Below are 17,844 nucleotides of genomic sequence, written 5' to 3'. Positions count from 1 at the left end.
ACAAATAATAATAAATAGGGGCGGGACACTCCGCCACACTGCTGCACAACCACGGCACTGTCCCTTTGCAATCATGACCACGTTTAACTCTGTGTTATAACCATACGTACAGCTATTGTTCCCCTCATCGTGCACTCTTTGAATTTAGTACAGTAACCGATATGAAAACTAGCATTCCCAAACCATGCTTTGATATGATTGATGATTGTTTACCTCATTCATGTAAGGCGTGCTGTCTGGTCCCGTTGCAAACTGGGACTTTTTAAAAGTTTTGGGGGAAACGTCGGGACATCGGGATGGTTGATGAGTAAAGGGGACTGTCCCAGTAAAACCAGCACGCTGGGTCACCCTACGAAATATCTTCATAAACTGAACAGATGCAGTCCATTTTATGGCTTAAAAAAAAGAAATGTCAGAAATCAAAGTAAGACAAGCGCCTATCAAGTTAGACAGGGTGCTTCTCTTACAGTATCACAGAGAACCAAAAAATACATGCTTTGGCAAGAAGAGCGCATTTCACATGCTCCGTGTGACACTTCAATGAACTTCATCACTGGCCCATTAATGAGGTCTCTCAATCCTCTCCACCCCACCGAGCGCGCTTCGTCCAGACTCCCTCGTCTCCCTGAGGCCCAGCAGCACGTAATGCACGATGACATCATGACTAAAAACAGACTGGAATCCTATATAAACCCAATGTCCCTTCCACTCCCAGAGCAACCTGTACCAGTGAGAGCTTTCACTGAGGCAAGTTACTTCTGTATTACACACAGCAAGGAGTCAGGGTTACTGGAAATGCTAGAGAGGCATGAAACTTTTACAAACTCTGGATTGTGCATTGCAGTGTGTGCTTTGATTTCTGCATTGCAGTGTGTGGTTTCAAAGCAATATTTTGATGGACTGCAACACAGTGTATTTTTTGCAAGTTTTTCAAACCATTTAAAAGGCTTCATCAAAATATGAAATGTATATTTAAACTATTTTTCTTTCTGCAGGTATCACGTGTTCAAGTTTCCTGCTAACATCGGGTATGTCTTTCAGGTTACACTTTACATTAAGAGCCTCTAATCACAGTGTATTTGCATAGTAGTTACTTAGTACGTACACAATGTTAGTATGCATAGTTACAATGTAGTATGCATAGTTACAATGTACTTAATGTGGACATCTTTTTGCACAACATATGCAAGTATATAATTGTATCAGTAAAGAGTTAGGGTTAGGGTTAGGGTTAGGGTTAGGGTTAGAGTTAGGGTTAGGGTTAGAGTTAGGGTTAGGGTTAGAGTTAGCGTTGGGGTTAGAGTTAGGGTTATATCATGCAAAAAGATTTACACATTAAGTACATTATAACTATGCATAATGACATTGTAATGATGTGTAAGCACACCTGTATTTGCACAGTAACTACTATATAAATACACAGTAATCCAAGGCACTTCATGTAAAGTGCTACCGTCTTTTATATCATTTTGGGTTGGCTTTCAATCTGACCATTTAAAGTAGTTCAGTGATTCTTAAACTAGGTAGAAAGAGAAATGCACTGCTAATTGAAATGCACTGCTAATTGAAATGCACTGCTAATTGAAATGCACTCCTAATTGAAATGCACTGCTAATTGACTGCTAATTCCTCTCGTGCTTTTGTGCTCGTCAACTCTGCAGGGCAGGGTTCAAGGTGTGCTTTTTTAAAAATCCTTTTTTTCTTTTTTCTTTTGATCAGAAAAAAGCACGCAACATGAACACGACTGATTCTCTGACTCATCACACCCTAACACAAGATGAAGAATTCTTCCTCACGAAAACCCTTTTGCAAACAAATTCTATCACTAAAATGTCCTGCAGCATATTCATGTACCTCGTAACCAATTACATCAACGGCATGCTGGTTTTCACCTACTTTAAACACCCCATGTTTTATGAGAACCCGCGCTACGTCTTGTTCATTCACATGGTGTTTAATGATATATTCGAGATGAGTGTTGCATTGGTTTTGCACATTTGGCTTGAGATTGCACCTTTTATGGGGGTCCCCATATGTTATTTTTTCTTGATACTTGCTGTCACCACAACCCTGAACACCCCTTTGAATCTAGCTGTTATGGCTCTTGAGCGCTACGTTGCAATCTGTAACCCCTTGCGGCACGCTCAGATCTGTACCCTCCGCAGGACGTACATGGCTATCGCTGTGATCTGGTTCATAGGGCTCATCCCCGGAACGAGCGATCTCTTCATTGTCTTCGCTGTGGAGCCACTGAGCTTCTTCAAGACGTCCGTTTACTGCATTCGGGAGAATTTCTTCAGGAGTCCCGCTCAGGTATATAAGAGAATATACATCAAGACATTATATTTCACTGTTGTCTGGCTAGTCATTGTGTTTACATATCTCCGAATCGTTTATGCAGCAAGGTCAGCCAGCATGTCTGAAAAGTCTTCAGCTAAGAAGGCTCGGAACACCATCCTGCTCCATGGAATCCAGCTAATGTTGAGCATGCTTACATTCATAGCTCCCTTCACTGAGTATATCTTCTGGATGTTGCCTTCCAGTTGGCTCCTGGACCTTCACTATGTTAGATTCTTCTTAGTATACATCTTACCAAGAACTTTAAGTCCTGTGATCTATGGGATGAGGGATGAGAATTTTAGAAAGCATTTCACAGGGTACCAGTTGTGTTCATCAGCAAAAGTTAAACCAAGCAAAGAAGTTGTAACCATCAGCTATAAAGATTAGGCTTACTGATATTTCACATTCACCACAAAATGGTAATGAATTCCCTTCTCTGTTGTTTCATTTTTAAATAATAATACTGTACAATTAGCAGATGTGTCAGCAAGTGTCGTGCTCTTTTGTTACAGGTTTATAGCAACAACAAAACACTGATGAAAAAGTTATCTAATGCAACTTAATTATGGGAGATTTCTAAATACACTATGATGTGATCCCCTTCCAGAGAGACAATATGTTCTGAACAGCGAAGTGTAACTATAATAATCAGGATGACAATGCTTTTTAAATAAGAGTTTTTAACATCTTCTTGTACAGTATGTAACTGTTGGCAGTGTATAAGAGCTATAGTTCCTACATGTGTTCACTGAAGTGGAAAAACAAATCGAAGGTTTCAGAGACAAACAGTCGCAGTTCAGTTATTGTTCCGAGAGGTTAGTCGCACGCTTGGTGTCGTTTCAAGCCTCCTTGAACATGAACATCTTCCTTCACTTTTGAAACGGGGACCGTGAAGTACACGACACTGCACAATAAGGTGTTAGCATACTATTTGTTCATAGATATTTTGTTGTGATATTTTACTTGCATTTGACAACCAACAAAGTCATTTTTGTTTACTTTTCATTTTTCCATTTCCTAATTTTTAATTAAAATAAAAAATGTAATCTGAATGAATGTTTTTTTTTTCTTTTTTTCAATATGGTTACAAGTAATGCACAATACAATTGGGTACAATAAAAATAAAACGATATGTATATATTTTTAATGCATATATATATTTATACATTTGCATCTCACCCAGTTCTTTTTTTATGTGTATTTAATAGGGGTGTAAATAACATATCTTCATGAAAGTAAGTTCAATATATTGTAGCGACCTGGTCAGCTGAGGATGGCACACTTTTGTTTCATCTGGTCCTGCGCATTCACGTTATCTGTATTGTTCCAGGGTGGGACCATACCACTAGTGTCAGTAGTGTGGGTGTGTGTGAGCCACTGACCATGTCATCTAGACCAGTGGTGTGCAAACTGGAGGGCGTGCCCCCCCCCGGGGGGAGTGGAGAGTCACTAAGGGGGGTGCGACTATGACTAAAGGGGCAGTTCTGTAAAAAAAAATATATATTATTTTTTTGTTTCAAAGGATAGAACATTTTAATAAATGTATAAATGACAGCTAATTAGGCTTACCTTTCAAATGAGCCCTTGATGATCACAGATTTATTTGTTAGAAATGTTAGCTAAATGTTGACTTGCCAAGTGTAAACAACATATTGAAATTCACTGATTTATTTGTTAGAAACCCTAGACTGATTATAAATGTTGAATTTGTGATACACGTATGTATTTAGCTAAATCTGGACTTTTTGTGGTTAAGGAAAAAAATATGCGATTTACATGAAAAAACACCTGTTAAAATATAAAGTTAAATTTTAACGTTTTAATATGGGGGGGGACGGGGGGGGGGGGACGACAAAATGTATGCTGAAAAGGGGGCAGCATTTAAAAACTTTGCGCAACACTGATGTAGACGCCCTTGCTCTACCCCCGCCCCCACGCCCCCCCGCCCCCCCGCACACCGTTGAGGTTTTCAAATTTAAATGACTCTGCGTGTATATATATACACACACACACACTGTGTCAGGTAAGTGTCTTGCTAGTTGTATTCATTGTAAGACAGATATTAATTAAAGCCTCAATATTATCCAAGCAAAGCATCTGAAATACTGATAAGCACGCTGCTGTGGCTCACCTTACATTCAGCGCAGTTTGAAATACTGCATTTTCAAACAACTGTTTTCTAAAAAGTAAATCTGCAAAACTCAATGCAAACTCTTTATATATATATATCTGCATACACAGTCCTAAAAGGGATCATTGCAGCATCTAAAAGCTATAGTTTTCAGAACAGCGAAGTGAAGCAAGAAAGGAGGTGAGTGATATTTTGTTATTTCACATTCTCGAATGCAAGTTACCTGCAAGGAGGTGAGTGATATTTTGTTATTTCACATTCTCCAATGCAAGTTACCTGCAAGGAGGGGAGTGATATTTTGTTATTTCACATTCTCCAATGCAAGTTACCTGCAAGGAGGTGAGTGATATTTTGTTATTTCACATTCTCCAATGCAAGTTACCTGCAAGGAGGGGAGTGATATTTTGTTATTTCACATTCTCCAATGCAAGTTACCTGCAAGGAGGTGAGTGATATTTTGTTATTTCACATTCTCCAATGCAAGTTACCTGCAAGGTGGTGAGTGATATTTTGTTATTTCACATTCTCCAATGCAAGTTACCTGCAAGGTGGTGAGTGATATTTTGTTATTTCACATTCTCCAATGCAAGTTACCTGCAAGGAGGGGAGTGATATTTTGTTATTTCACATTCTCCAATGCAAGTTACCTGCAAGGAGGTGAGTGATATTTTGTTATTTCACATTCTGCAATGCAAGTTACCTGCAAGGAGGTGAGTGATATTTTGTTATTTCACATTCTCCAATGCAAGTTACCTGCAAGGAGGTGAGTGATATTTTGTTATTTCACATTCTCGAATGCAAGTTACCTGCAAGGTGGGGAGTGATATTTTGTTATTTCACATTCTGCAATGCAAGTTACCTGCAAGGTGGTGAGTGATATTTTGTTATTTCACATTCTCCAATGCAAGTTACCTGCAAGGAGGTGAGTGATATTTTGTTATTTCACATTCTCCAATGCAAGTTACCTGCAAGGAGGTGAGTGATATTTTGTTATTTCACATTCTGCAATGCAAGTTACCTGCAAGGAGGTGAGTGATATTTTGTTATTTCACATTCTCCAATGCAAGTTACCTGCAAGGAGGTGAGTGATATTTTGTTATTTCACATTCTCCAATGCAAGTTACCTGCAAGGAGGTGAGTGATATTTTGTTATTTCACATTCTCCAATGCAAGTTACCTGCAAGGAGGTGAGTGATATTTTGTTATTTCACATTCTCCAATGCAAGTTACCTGCAAGGAGGGGAGTGATATTTTGTTATTTCACATTCTCGAATGCAAGTTACCTGCAAGGAGGGGAGTGATATTTTGTTATTTCACATTCTTGAATTCGAGCCATGCAGTCATTTCAAATGGAAGCATTTTCTTCCAACTTTCTTTTTGACAGAAAAAACAAATAAAAAACAATCCACTTCAAGGAGAAAATATGCAGGGATAGTCCATATGTTTCAGTGCTTTTCTTTAAATCCTATTGCACAACAGTACATGTGTCCAAGAAAAAGGGGTTCAGTTACAGCTTAAAGCTCGTAGTAGACCCTGCTTGTCTGTTTGCAATATAATATAATGTAATGTAATGTCATTTTACCCTAGCCTGATAGTAACATTACTGTAAACTGACCCTGGTAACACTTTACACTAAGTGTCTCTAATGACTGTGGATTTACATAGTAATTACTTAGGAAAGAAATCTGTACATACACATAATTACAATGTTATTATGCATAGTTACAATGTACTTAATGTGCAAATCATTGTACACAATATAACCATAACCCCAACCCCAACCAACTCTAACCCTAATTCCAACTCTAAACATTTTCTGATGCAATTGTGTACTTACATATATCGTGCAAAAAGATTTGCACATTGAGTGCATTGTAACAATGCATAACAACATTGTAATGATGTGTAAGTACACATGTATTTACTAAGTAACTGCTATGTAAATACACAGCAATAGAGACACTTCATGGAAAGTGTTTCCCTGACCCTTTGGAGTATTTTGTGAAAGAAAAACAAACCCTTCTAATAATTATCCAAATACTTCCTTGCAGGGGTCAATGCTCTTTGAAGTTTGCTTTTGATCAAGCAGCACTGCCACACCAGTCAACTCACATTGCAATGCAAGTGTAGTCCTGCTGTGAAAGGTACCTGAGACAGGTAAAACGTACCCGAATGCACTGCCATGTGAGCTGAAGCTCAATAACGTATGAAGATGGGAGGCATAAAGATAAAAAAGCAAAGTGGCATGATATCTTCTCTGTGAAGTTTTGTGACAGTCTGCTGCCTACAGTCTCAGGCAGAAGCACCCATTAGTATCACCCAGCAGTCTCTGGAGTTTTGAGAAGTGCTGGTTCTAGAATGGTTTAATCATGAACACTGTGCTCCAGCATGCTGCTTCAGAAATGCTGGGGATGTCATTCAGGAGGGGCTGTGAGTCACTGGCTAAACGGGGTGTCTGATGTTAGAGCATCTGTTTAATTAGAGAAATAATCCATTGCCAGGCTCAAATCAATACCATCAAAAGCTAAAAATCCCACGCACTCACAGTGCTATCCATCAGAGCTTTCTCTATATTAGTAAAATGAAACATGAGAAATGTAATTACAGCCGCTACCATTTTCAACCAGTCCCCTTTGGTCCTGATTTTACTTTTCGGCAGGCTGGATAACCCAGGGGTGACATGAGCACATCTGTGACCCCCAGGCCCAGTATACTGCACCTTGACGACACAAAAAGAAATCCTTTTAGGGTTAATGACACTCTCTGCCAATGTCCTATTTGATTTGTAGATAGCCTGAAGATCTCCCTCTCTTCTGATAGTCTGTGCATTAAGAGCAGTCCCTTGTGATCATAATGGAGGGCATGGAAACTTCAGGGGATGGGAGAGTAAAGGTTACTGGCTCATCAGTTACAATTCACATGGAAAGCATTTAGAAAACAATGCACAAGTCGTTGATTGAGTGATTGATTGATTGATTGATTCATTGCTATCAGATCTTTACCTTTTTTTTGCCTGCAGTGTGTAGTGCAGAATATTGGAAGGGAGCATTCTCTAAGCATGCATTGCCTGCAGTGTGCAGTGCAGAATATTGGAAGGGAGTATTCTCTAAGCATGCATTGCCTGCAGTGTGCAGTGCAGAATATTGGAAGGGAGTATTCTCTAAGCATGCATTGCCTGCAGTGTGCAGTGCAGAATATTGGAAGGGAGTATTCTCTAAGCATGCATTGCCTGCAGTGTGCAGTGCAGAATATTGGAAGGGAGAATTCCCTAAGCATGCATTGCCTGCAGTGTACAGTGCAGAATATTGGAAGGGAGTATTCTCTAAGCATGCACTGCCCTCTTGTGTTGTATTCAGTGCATGACATGTTAGTGCTGAAAAGAGTCTGATTCTGTACAGTTTAATAGATGAGTGTTAGCGCTATTCTACATTATAAATATTGCATTGCAAATGTCCAAAAAGAACATCAGAAAGATTAGGTTTAGAGTTATTATTTAACAAACAAAAATCATCTAGAGGATATACAGCACTACAGTATATTGTAATGATAGGGTCAGGTATAATAATACAATGTGGATCATTTGAATTCTCACTGTTTAAACTAAAGTGTTTTCCAAACAAATATCCATACAGTAACTCAGACACCGTGACAGTGCTGGCTTTCCAATCAGAAAATACAGAATCAAATCCCAGGGCGCCGGTCACACAGCCCATAAAAATCCATGAGAAAACAAATCCTGATTGATTTTGCACTGGTGAAAAGGGCAAGTGTGTCCTTTTGTAAAGTAAATGTTGGTCTGTATGCGATTGAGCAGGACAGGCTGAGCTACAGTGGAAACAAAGTTACCTCGTGACTCTACCAAGGTCATGGTGCAGCTCCTTACTGGCTGCGGTGGGACTCGAACCCGGGCTGATTGCTAGTGTCACGGAGGTCACACTGCTTTGAGATTAGAAGATGCATTGTGGGGTGCGTGCACACTGTACAATCTAAAAATGGAACAGTGGCTTATTTTGGTTACTTCCTAATGTCCCTATGGGTTTTCCTGGTGCCAGAAGGACGACATGAATTGGGAGGTCCAGAGTGGAGGGAGGGATGAGTCTGGGTGCTGTTTGAAGACTTGTTGATAGTCCCTTTTCCAAGGGCCCAGTCGAGGGATCTTAACCTGGGGTGCATGTCAGAATGGAGGAGTCTTCCAGCACTGGCATTGTGCTAATGCACACTGCAGCAGATCTTCATTGCTAATGAAGCTATGGATTTGTGGATGACTAGATGAAGAGCAACAACCTTAGCTAATTTTAGTATCTATAGGCTGTCATCATAAGACAGCATGCTTGTTGGACAGTCAGCTTCTTTCACATTGAGTTTGACATGCACTGGTAGCAGAGGTTGACTCAGATTATTACTTTCTTCTTGAATCTAAGCTGCAGCAGAAGTTTATTTTGCAAAAGGAAATGCTCCTTACAATATATTTCTGTTTTTTTTCTAATATTGCTCCAGAAATGACTTTAGGAATCTCAAAAAAGTGAACAATTCCACAGAACTGGCAGCAGAGGGCGGTGTTCTGAGAAGTTTTTTTAATAAGAGAGGGCACAGTCAATTCATTTCACTTATTACCTTTCCTTCATTTACTTTATAGATATTTCTAGGGGATAATCGAATTATTCTGATAATGGAATTATGACAGTGACATTTTGATATAATTCACCCTTTACCTGTAAATCTATAACCTACTGTAAACAATACTCCTAATGAATTGATTTCATGTTGCCATTTGCTCAGGTCACATTGCTTACACGCTTCTCCATGTCTGCTGGTGACTCTTGATTAGATTACAGAGTTGGAAGAAATTGCCCTCGTCCTCAGAGATACAGTTTGAAGATCTGGAGTCCAAATTTATATTCCGAAAGAGAATCTGATTGTATCCTGTATGTAAAGGCTGTCTGAAGATGCAAGCCTCACTGGGATGACTGGGGAAGATAAGAGACCCCAGGAAGACTAGAAGCAATATCCCACAGTCAAGACAAAGTTGGAGTTTGAGAACTTCAGTTCTGACAGGTTTATGATCACACAATTTTCTGCGCAAAAGAAAAAACAAAGATGAATGATTTATTTCACTCTGACTTCAGGCAGGTGGGGCTTATTGAAACGGGTACTGAACATTTTATGAATTATGAAGAAGATCAAAAAGAAGAAGGAACTAGAGCAGGAACTGAAAATGATTGAAGACAGAAAGAGGAATTTGGAATTCATTTCTGCATCCGTTTATTTATTGCTCGTTGATTCATTGATCTGTTTGTACACGCATATAACACTTTTCAATTTAAAAATACAAATCTTGATTGAATTAGAAAGCAACTACAAGAAACCGTCAAGCTGACAAAAAGAAAGTTGACTCAACGTTAATAGAACCATCCGTTCTTCAGTACACATCAGCACATCAGAATATCTTTTTCTCAATGGAACCAAAACAGAATAAGAAAGAAGGAAGATGCTGACGGGACACCACAGTATCCTCATCACGAGCCTGTTATATAAAGCTCCTTCGTAACGGGCCTGTGTGGAGGCATGTCTGAGAAAGAGCTCCAGCGTCATTCTCGTGAGGGCCTTGGCAATATTTCACAGCTTTCTTTTGTTAAGGCACGGAACTCATTTCAGACAGCCGGTGCATTTCCAACAGGGTTGAGAGATAAGATTGTGGGGTCTGTCTCAGGGGGGGATGATTTCTGTCTTGCTTATCCTAGCCTCATCTCACAGAAAACTCTTTATCCATGTGTGTGTGTGTGTGTGTGTCTGTGTGTTTGTGTGTGTCTGTGTGTGTGTGTGTGTGTGTGTTTGTGTGTGCCACTGTTTGAACTCCATTGCAGAGACTTGGAGAATACGTACCCCCCCCCACCGCCCCGCACCGCCCCGCACCGCCCTGCCCCGCTGTGTATCCGCGAGAGCCTCCTCCACGTCAGGGCTTTCATTACACATGGCTGACCTCCTCTCTCATCTGGGAAGAAGTCGGGAGTGAACATGCCATGCTGCAGCTCTCTGTGCTAACCCTTTCAAACCCGCGGTCTTTACATCATGACTTCAAACCCATTCCACTCCAGACTCACACAGCCCACTCATTTCCTGCAATGTTCGGTGATCCAGGGATGCACAGTGCATCCTCGTATGCCCCAGCCTCTATTCCACACTGATCTGTTTGGTTATATCTTCAGAGCCATCCTGTACTGTGATCAGTCTCGGTGTGGGGATCTTTAAGAACTTACAGCATTCAGCATGCTGTCAATGTAAGTCCATCTATATATTATTACATTGTATATATTGTTTAATGTTTATATCTTAATCTTGAGAGCTGCTCCTTTAATTACAATGAAACTTGGTACTGACATTCTTCACACAATCTTTTCAGAATATATCTCCAAGAGACCTAGGCTACAATATTGACATTCCAATTATTACTACACTATCGGTTACTTCAGCAGATTTACAGACTGTTACAAACTTAATAAACTGCAGCAGAAATACAACATTTTTGAACCCAGTAACTTGATAATTCAGACATTAGTCACAGAGATCCTCCGCATTCATACTGGCACTGCAGGGCTTTAAGGAATATGCAATATATGTTTAGCTCACGTGAAAGAGATAATTCAGTGATACATTAAAGGTAAACTTCATAAACAGCATTTCCTTTCATAAATAAATTTCGACAAACAGCTCGGCGCAAAAAAAAAGTAAATTCGACACGGCCCCTAACTGAGAGTAATGGAAAATTGCGACCGTCCCTAATGCGTAACAGTGTAAATCCAGTGTGCTACTCTGAGAATTATTATTATTAATTGCAGAGTGAGCGTATAATGAAAGGAGAGAGATGTGCGCGTAATCATTTCTGGAGGATACTTTCACCAAAACTGGAAGGAAAGTCCTTAGCAATCAACTGAAGTGCTACAAAAAAAAAAAAAAAAAAAAAAAAAAATTCGAAACCTTTATTTTTTTTTCACCACTTACTTTTATTAAATTCGCACTCCACGCATTCTTATAAGAGTCTTATTAAATTCATCATCACTGGCACTGACAGGGCAGACCTCCGAGCTTCAGATGGGATAGACGTGGGGAGAAAGGATGCGCCTTTTGAAGCACCATCAGGTGGGTAATGATACTCACCCTGTGATACAGAATAACATCTTTGAATGAGCAGCATATTAACAATTACGCGTCCAGCCTGACTGAAGAATGGAATACGGAGCTGCAGGGTGTAAAATAAATTCAACTACTACTGAAGCGCCGTGAAACCAGGTACATGATAATAGTGTAGCATGGCACGCTTGAACCCTTTTCAAGAGCTCAGTCTAATACCGCAGCTACACTGCTGCATGGAATCAACAGGCGCGGCTGTCTACACAGAATTGTAATTGTTACTATTATTATTATTATTATTATTATTATTATTATTATTATTATTATTATTATTATTATTATTAGTAGTAGTAGTAGTAGTAGTAGTAGTAGTATTTTGCACTGGTTAATAATCTCTTGTGGCTTTTAAGAAGAAATTACAAAACAAAGCGTAGTCTATATTATCCATATACTGACCTTTCGTTGATGGCATGTTGTTATGTTGTTGCTGCATTCTTAACGGTAGTATTTTTAGCATGCAACTGGTGTCATGTCTTTTTGTGTGTAGTTATTTTCCAGATCAGTGACTCGGGACTCCGAGCCCTCGCTCTGCTAAATTATTGAGAAACTTTTCCTCCTCGAGCAGGAGAATTTCTGCCGGAGTGCTGGGAAGTGGGTGAAAACCGGCTTTTAAACAAATACTTATAGAAAAGTAAAACCGAAAGGGGGGTTTATTAATATCTACGAAATGGTTTATTTAAAAAAAATGAAATGGAAATAAAGACGTCTTTAATAATAATAATAATAATAATAATAATAATAATAATAATAATACAGCTTTCAGAATGTGACACGTATTGTTAATTCATTGGATTCTCTTTTTAATGCTCAGTTAAAACTACCCTGGAATGGCCGCCTGTCTATGGCAGGACATCTCTATGTACTGCTAGCTCTAAACGGTGCATTACGCAGGTGTTGCAAGCAAATTTAACTGTGCATTTATTACAAATTCAATTGCCATCAAAAAAAAAAAAAAAAAAAAAAATACTGACTCATGAGGTCCTGTCACGTGTTAAATTCCATCTGAAAGCGAATTCATTTACACAGTTAAAGGCAGTAACAACATGTATCATTTGCATTCTGCAGATCAGTTCCTTGATTGTGGCCTGTCTTGTTGATGTGTCCTGTTCGATTGCAGGCTGACTGAGCTCCTCCACTGGATGTGGTGACCATGGTCAATGAAACCCTCCCCGTGTGGGACCTTAACTCCGAGGATCACCTCCTCAACATCAACGTGGGAGGCTTGAAGAGGAGCCTCTGTTCCAGCACCCTCAAGAAGTTCCCAGACACCAGGCTGGGCCGGCTGCTGTCCTGCGACTCGGAGGAGTCCATCCTGCAGATCTGCGATGACTACGACGTGACGGAGAAGGAGTTCTACTTCGACCGGAACCCCGGCCTCTTTCCCTACGTGCTCCACTTCTACCAGACCGGGAAGCTTCACATCGTGGAGGACCTGTGCATCTTCTCCTTCTGCCAGGAGATCGAGTACTGGGGGATCAACGAGTTCTTCCTGGACAGCTGCTGCAGCTACCGCTACCAGGACCGCAAGCTGGAGAACCGGGACAAGAGCTGGGACGAGGAGAGCGACGTGAGCAGCATAGACACCTCCGTCGACGAGATCTCAGACCTGACTAAGGACATCCTGCTGTTCCGGGACATGCGCTGCGGAACTGTCCGCAAGCGCCTCTGGTTGACTTTGGAGAACCCTGGCTATTCCATCCCCAGCAAGCTGTTTAGCTTCATCTCCATCAGCGTGGTGCTCACCTCTATAGCCACCATGTGCATCAACAGCCTCCCCGAGTACCAGGTGTTTGACGAGGACGGGACCGCGCTGGATGACCGCACTCTTCAGATCCTCGAGTACTTCTGCATCTGCTGGTTCAGCTTTGAGGTCTTGGCCCGCATGATCCTGGCACCAAACAGGAAGAAGTTCTTTTTGAATCCGCTGAACCTGATTGACCTTGTGTCCGTGCTTCCTATCTACTTCACCTTGCTCTTTGACCTGGCTGTGGGGAGCGAGTCTGGGAAACTGGGAAACCTGGGGAAACTGGTCCAGGTGTTGCGGCTCATGAGAATATTCAGGGTGTTAAAGCTGGCGAGGCACTCCACTGGACTGAGGTCGCTGGGAGCTACATTAAAGGTAATGTGAGCGAGGTTGTTGACTGTTCTTGGTGTTTCTTTTTTTTTTAGCCTCTCTGTAAAAACTTTGCTGGAGTATGTATTAAACCTTTCAATGCCCCTACGGTCTGTTGGCTTAATCATATTACATGCACCCACTCAAAGTGGAATCATTGGCAATAAGGTAGCGGCTGTTACATTGTCTCATTGCACTTAAAAATGCATTAGAAGATGAAAATAAATTACAAAAAAACTACCTGCTGTATACAGAATAGATGCATGCAAGATACTCCTGGTATGAGGCTTTCTGACTATTATTAGATCTCACTAGTCCTAAAGTTACATTGATTTTTCAGTCAAGAAGAAACTTTTTTTAGTCTAGTAGACAATCATTATCTTCTCCCAGCCTACGTCTGCGTAGCAAACCAATCCATAATTGATAAAAACAACTCTTTCCGGAACAAGTACTCAACTCTCCGTCATTTATTGATAACCTGTCCATAGAAATGGGCACAGCATGGTTATAGATCAGATTATTATGTTATCAGTGAGATCCAAGCTTACATAAATGACTTCAATGTGGTTAAACACACATTAGGCTCACAGGACTAGATTCATTGAGACTCGTGATATGAGATCCTGCTCATTATTGAGTAGTTTAGAGCAGGAGTGTCCAATCACTCCTTCCACTCCAGCTATAACAGGTAAAAGGATACAATGAACTACTTCAGGGACTGGAAGGAGGTTTAATTGATTTAGAACAGGGTAGGAACACAGACCAGTATCCTTTAGAACCTGTTACAATAAAATCCAAGCCTAGCGGCAGGTATTAATCTACCTGTATTTTGAAGTGCATACAATACTCCATGTGTTCAATTATTTTTCCTTCATTGACAATCGTTTGCACGGCAATCAGGCAGAGTAATCCATCATTTGACATTTACTTGAACTTGACATAGTCTGTGAGTCAATAATGTTTTTAAGAGACGCTGACCTCCGCTTGTGTGCTATTAAATATGTGCACTGCATCCCAGCCTGTGAAGTGAGCACAGGCCAAGGCCATCGCTGGATGTGTCTCTGAGGATCAGGAGAGACAACAAGTTGGAGGTGTGATGACTGTGCTTATGTGAGATAATAAACTATCACAGCCCGATGGTGCAGCTGAAAGGTCTTACCTGGGTTTCAGGCTGTCAGACAGCCCGAGGAAGCAGCTGGTGTATTTGTCATGTTTTCATAAGCCACGGCAGCAGACAAGCAGCCCATCCTCCTCTATGAATGCTGCAGCTGGAATGGGATCTGTGCACAGTAATCTGCAGGAACGAGGTTAAACACAAGACAGGACCTCAGCACGTATCACACTGCACCACTGCATTTAAGATCATGCAGCAACCTCTTTAGATTATTATTTTTTAAGACCACTGAGACCTTGTCCCATTTTGTAAAACTGAGTCTCTCAAAAAGGGCAAAGTCTTTGAAAATGAAAGGAAAACACATGCTCCTAACACAGGTTTGAACCCACTAACCTGGGAATCAGAGTCCTGTGCTCTACCTACAGAGCTAACCAGCCAGCCGGCTCACCCGCTGCGTGAAAACATTATTCCATTATGTGATGTGGACCTGGAGAGGAAGTGATTCTCAACTTGTTTCATTTGTGTCTTGAACTAGATTGAAAGCCAAACCTTATAAATCTATACAGTAAATTAAACAGTGTTTAGGGAAACGAAGGATTAACACTTGTGCCATAAAATGTACATGTACTTTGCTTTGGCACTGTGTCATCAGTTCAGGTCACTCGGTGTGTGTGTGTGTGTCAGTATACTGATGATGGTGGTGTTGTTTTGTTACAGCACAGCTATCGGGAGGTGGGGAGCTTGCTGCTGTACCTGGCAGTGGGGGTGTCGGTGTTCTCCGGCATGGCATACACTGCGGAGTATGAAGAGGAGGTGGGTCTGGACACCATCCCGGCATGCTGGTGGTGGGGCACGGTGAGCATGACCACGGTAGGCTATGGAGACGTGGTGCCAGTCACCGTCGCTGGCAAGCTGGCCGCCTCGGGCTGTATCCTGGGGGGCATCCTGGTGGTGGCGCTGCCCATCACCATCATCTTCAACAAGTTCTCCCACTTCTACCGCAAGCAGAAGGCCCTGGAGGCCTCCGTGAGGAACGGACACAGGAAGCCGCTGGAGCCAGGGGAGGACGAGTCCGAGGCGGAGGAGATGGAGATGGAGAGCCAGGGACTGGAGGAGGAGGGGGGCGACTGGGGGAGGAGCAGGGGAGAGGCTGCCTCCCCCCTCCCCTAGCGGCAGCAGCAGCAGCGGCTCAGCTTTGTAGCTCCGTTCATGAATGGTCTTTATTCATCTTGAACTCGACTCCACTCGCTCACTGCTAGGCAGCGTGCTTTTGACAGTTTTTAGGCAGCGTGCTTTTGACAGTTTTTAGGCAGCGTGCTTTTGACAGTTTTAGAAGAGTACTTAGTAAGGTATCTGCAGTGTACTGAAGTTGACTAACATTACAAATCGCTGAATCCTAACCGCTCTTATGCTGCTTAACACTTCGTTCTGCTGAGAAGGACAGATTTTGCATTTTGTTTGAAATATTTAAGGGCTTTTACACACACGCTATAGCTACTGGCACATACTTCTGTAATCCACTGCCGGCAAAGCTGCTGCTCTGGAGCACTAAACACACACACCTGCATCAGTTAAACCACATTGAATCTCTACAGCACTGAACACACACACCTGCATCAGTTAAACCACATTGAATCTCTACAGCACTGAACACACTCACCTGCATCAGTTAAACCACATTGAATCTCTACAGCACTGAACACACACACCTGCATCAGTTAAAACACATTGAATCTCTACAGCACTGAACACACACACCTGCATCAGTTAAACCACATTGAATCTCTACAGCACTGAACGCACACACCTGCATCAGTTAAACCACACTGAATCTCTACAGCACTGAACACACACACCTGCATCAGTTAAAACACATTGAATCTCTACAGCACTGAACACACTCACCTGCATCAGTTAAACCACATTGAATCTCTACAGCACTGAACACACACACCTGCATCAGTTAAACCACATTGAATCTCTACAGCACTGAACACACACACCTGCATCAGTTAAACCACATTGAATCTCTACAGCACTGAACACACTCACCTGCATCAGTTAAACCACATTGAATCTCTACAGCACTGAACACACACACCTGCATCAGTTAAACCACATTGAATCTCTACAGCACTGAACGCACACACCTGCATCAGTTAAACCACATTGAATCTCTACAGCACTGAACACACACACACCTGTATCAGTTAAACCACATTGAATCGCTACAGCACTGAACACACACACCTGCATCAGTTAAAACACATTGAATCTCTACAGCACTGAACACACACACCTGCATCAGTTAAAACACATTGAATCTCTACAGCACTGAACACACACACCTGCATCAGTTAAACCACATTGAATCTCTACAGCACTGAACGCACACACCTGCATCAGTTAAACCACACTGAATCTCTACAGCACTGAACACACACACCTGCATCAGTTAAACCACATTGAATCTCTACAGCACTGAACGCACACACCTGCATCAGTTAAACCACACTGAATCTCTACAGCACTGAACACACACACCTGCATCAGTTAAAACACATTGAATCTCTACAGCACTGAACACACTCACCTGCATCAGTTAAACCACACTGAATCTCTACAGCACTGAACACACACATCTGCATCAGTTAAACCACATTGAATCTCTACAGCACTGAACACACACACCTGCATCAGTTAAACCACACTGAATCTCTACAGCACTGAACACACACACCTGCATCATTTAAACCACATTGAATCTCTACAGCACTGAACACACACACCTGCATCAGTTAAACCACATTGAATCGCTACAGCACTGAACACACACACCTGCATCAGTTAAAACACATTGAATCTCTACAGCACTGAACACACACATCTGCATCAGTTAAACCAATTGAATCTCTACAGCACTGAACACACACACCTGCATCAGTTAAACCACATTGA

General features: G+C 41.5%; 2 protein-coding genes across 2 annotated transcripts; both read left to right on the top strand.

Annotated features, from left to right (window-relative positions):
* Positions 1-1,650: 1,650 nt before the first annotated feature.
* LOC117422460 (odorant receptor 131-2-like) lies at positions 1,651-2,727 on the top strand. Its single transcript, XM_034037516.3, has one exon. The coding sequence runs from the start codon at positions 1,735-1,737 to the stop codon at positions 2,725-2,727; it is 993 nt and encodes a 330-aa protein (XP_033893407.2). The 5' UTR covers positions 1,651-1,734.
* Positions 2,728-11,326: 8,599 nt separating this feature from the next.
* Positions 11,327-17,756, top strand: LOC131698551 (potassium voltage-gated channel subfamily S member 1-like). Its single transcript, XM_058990661.1, has 3 exons — positions 11,327-11,758; positions 12,777-13,778; positions 15,604-17,756. The coding sequence occupies exons 2-3, from the start codon at positions 12,810-12,812 to the stop codon at positions 16,054-16,056; spliced, it is 1,422 nt and encodes a 473-aa protein (XP_058846644.1). The 5' UTR covers positions 11,327-11,758; positions 12,777-12,809; the 3' UTR covers positions 16,057-17,756.
* The last annotated feature ends 88 nt before the right edge of the window (positions 17,757-17,844 follow it).

This window comes from Acipenser ruthenus, chromosome 18 (genome assembly GCF_902713425.1).
Source record: "Acipenser ruthenus chromosome 18, fAciRut3.2 maternal haplotype, whole genome shotgun sequence".
In the NCBI taxonomy this organism is placed as follows: Eukaryota; Metazoa; Chordata; class Actinopteri; order Acipenseriformes; family Acipenseridae; genus Acipenser; species Acipenser ruthenus.
The sequence above is the reverse complement of the archived record's forward strand: the minus strand, read 5'-3'. Positions and strand labels throughout refer to the sequence as shown.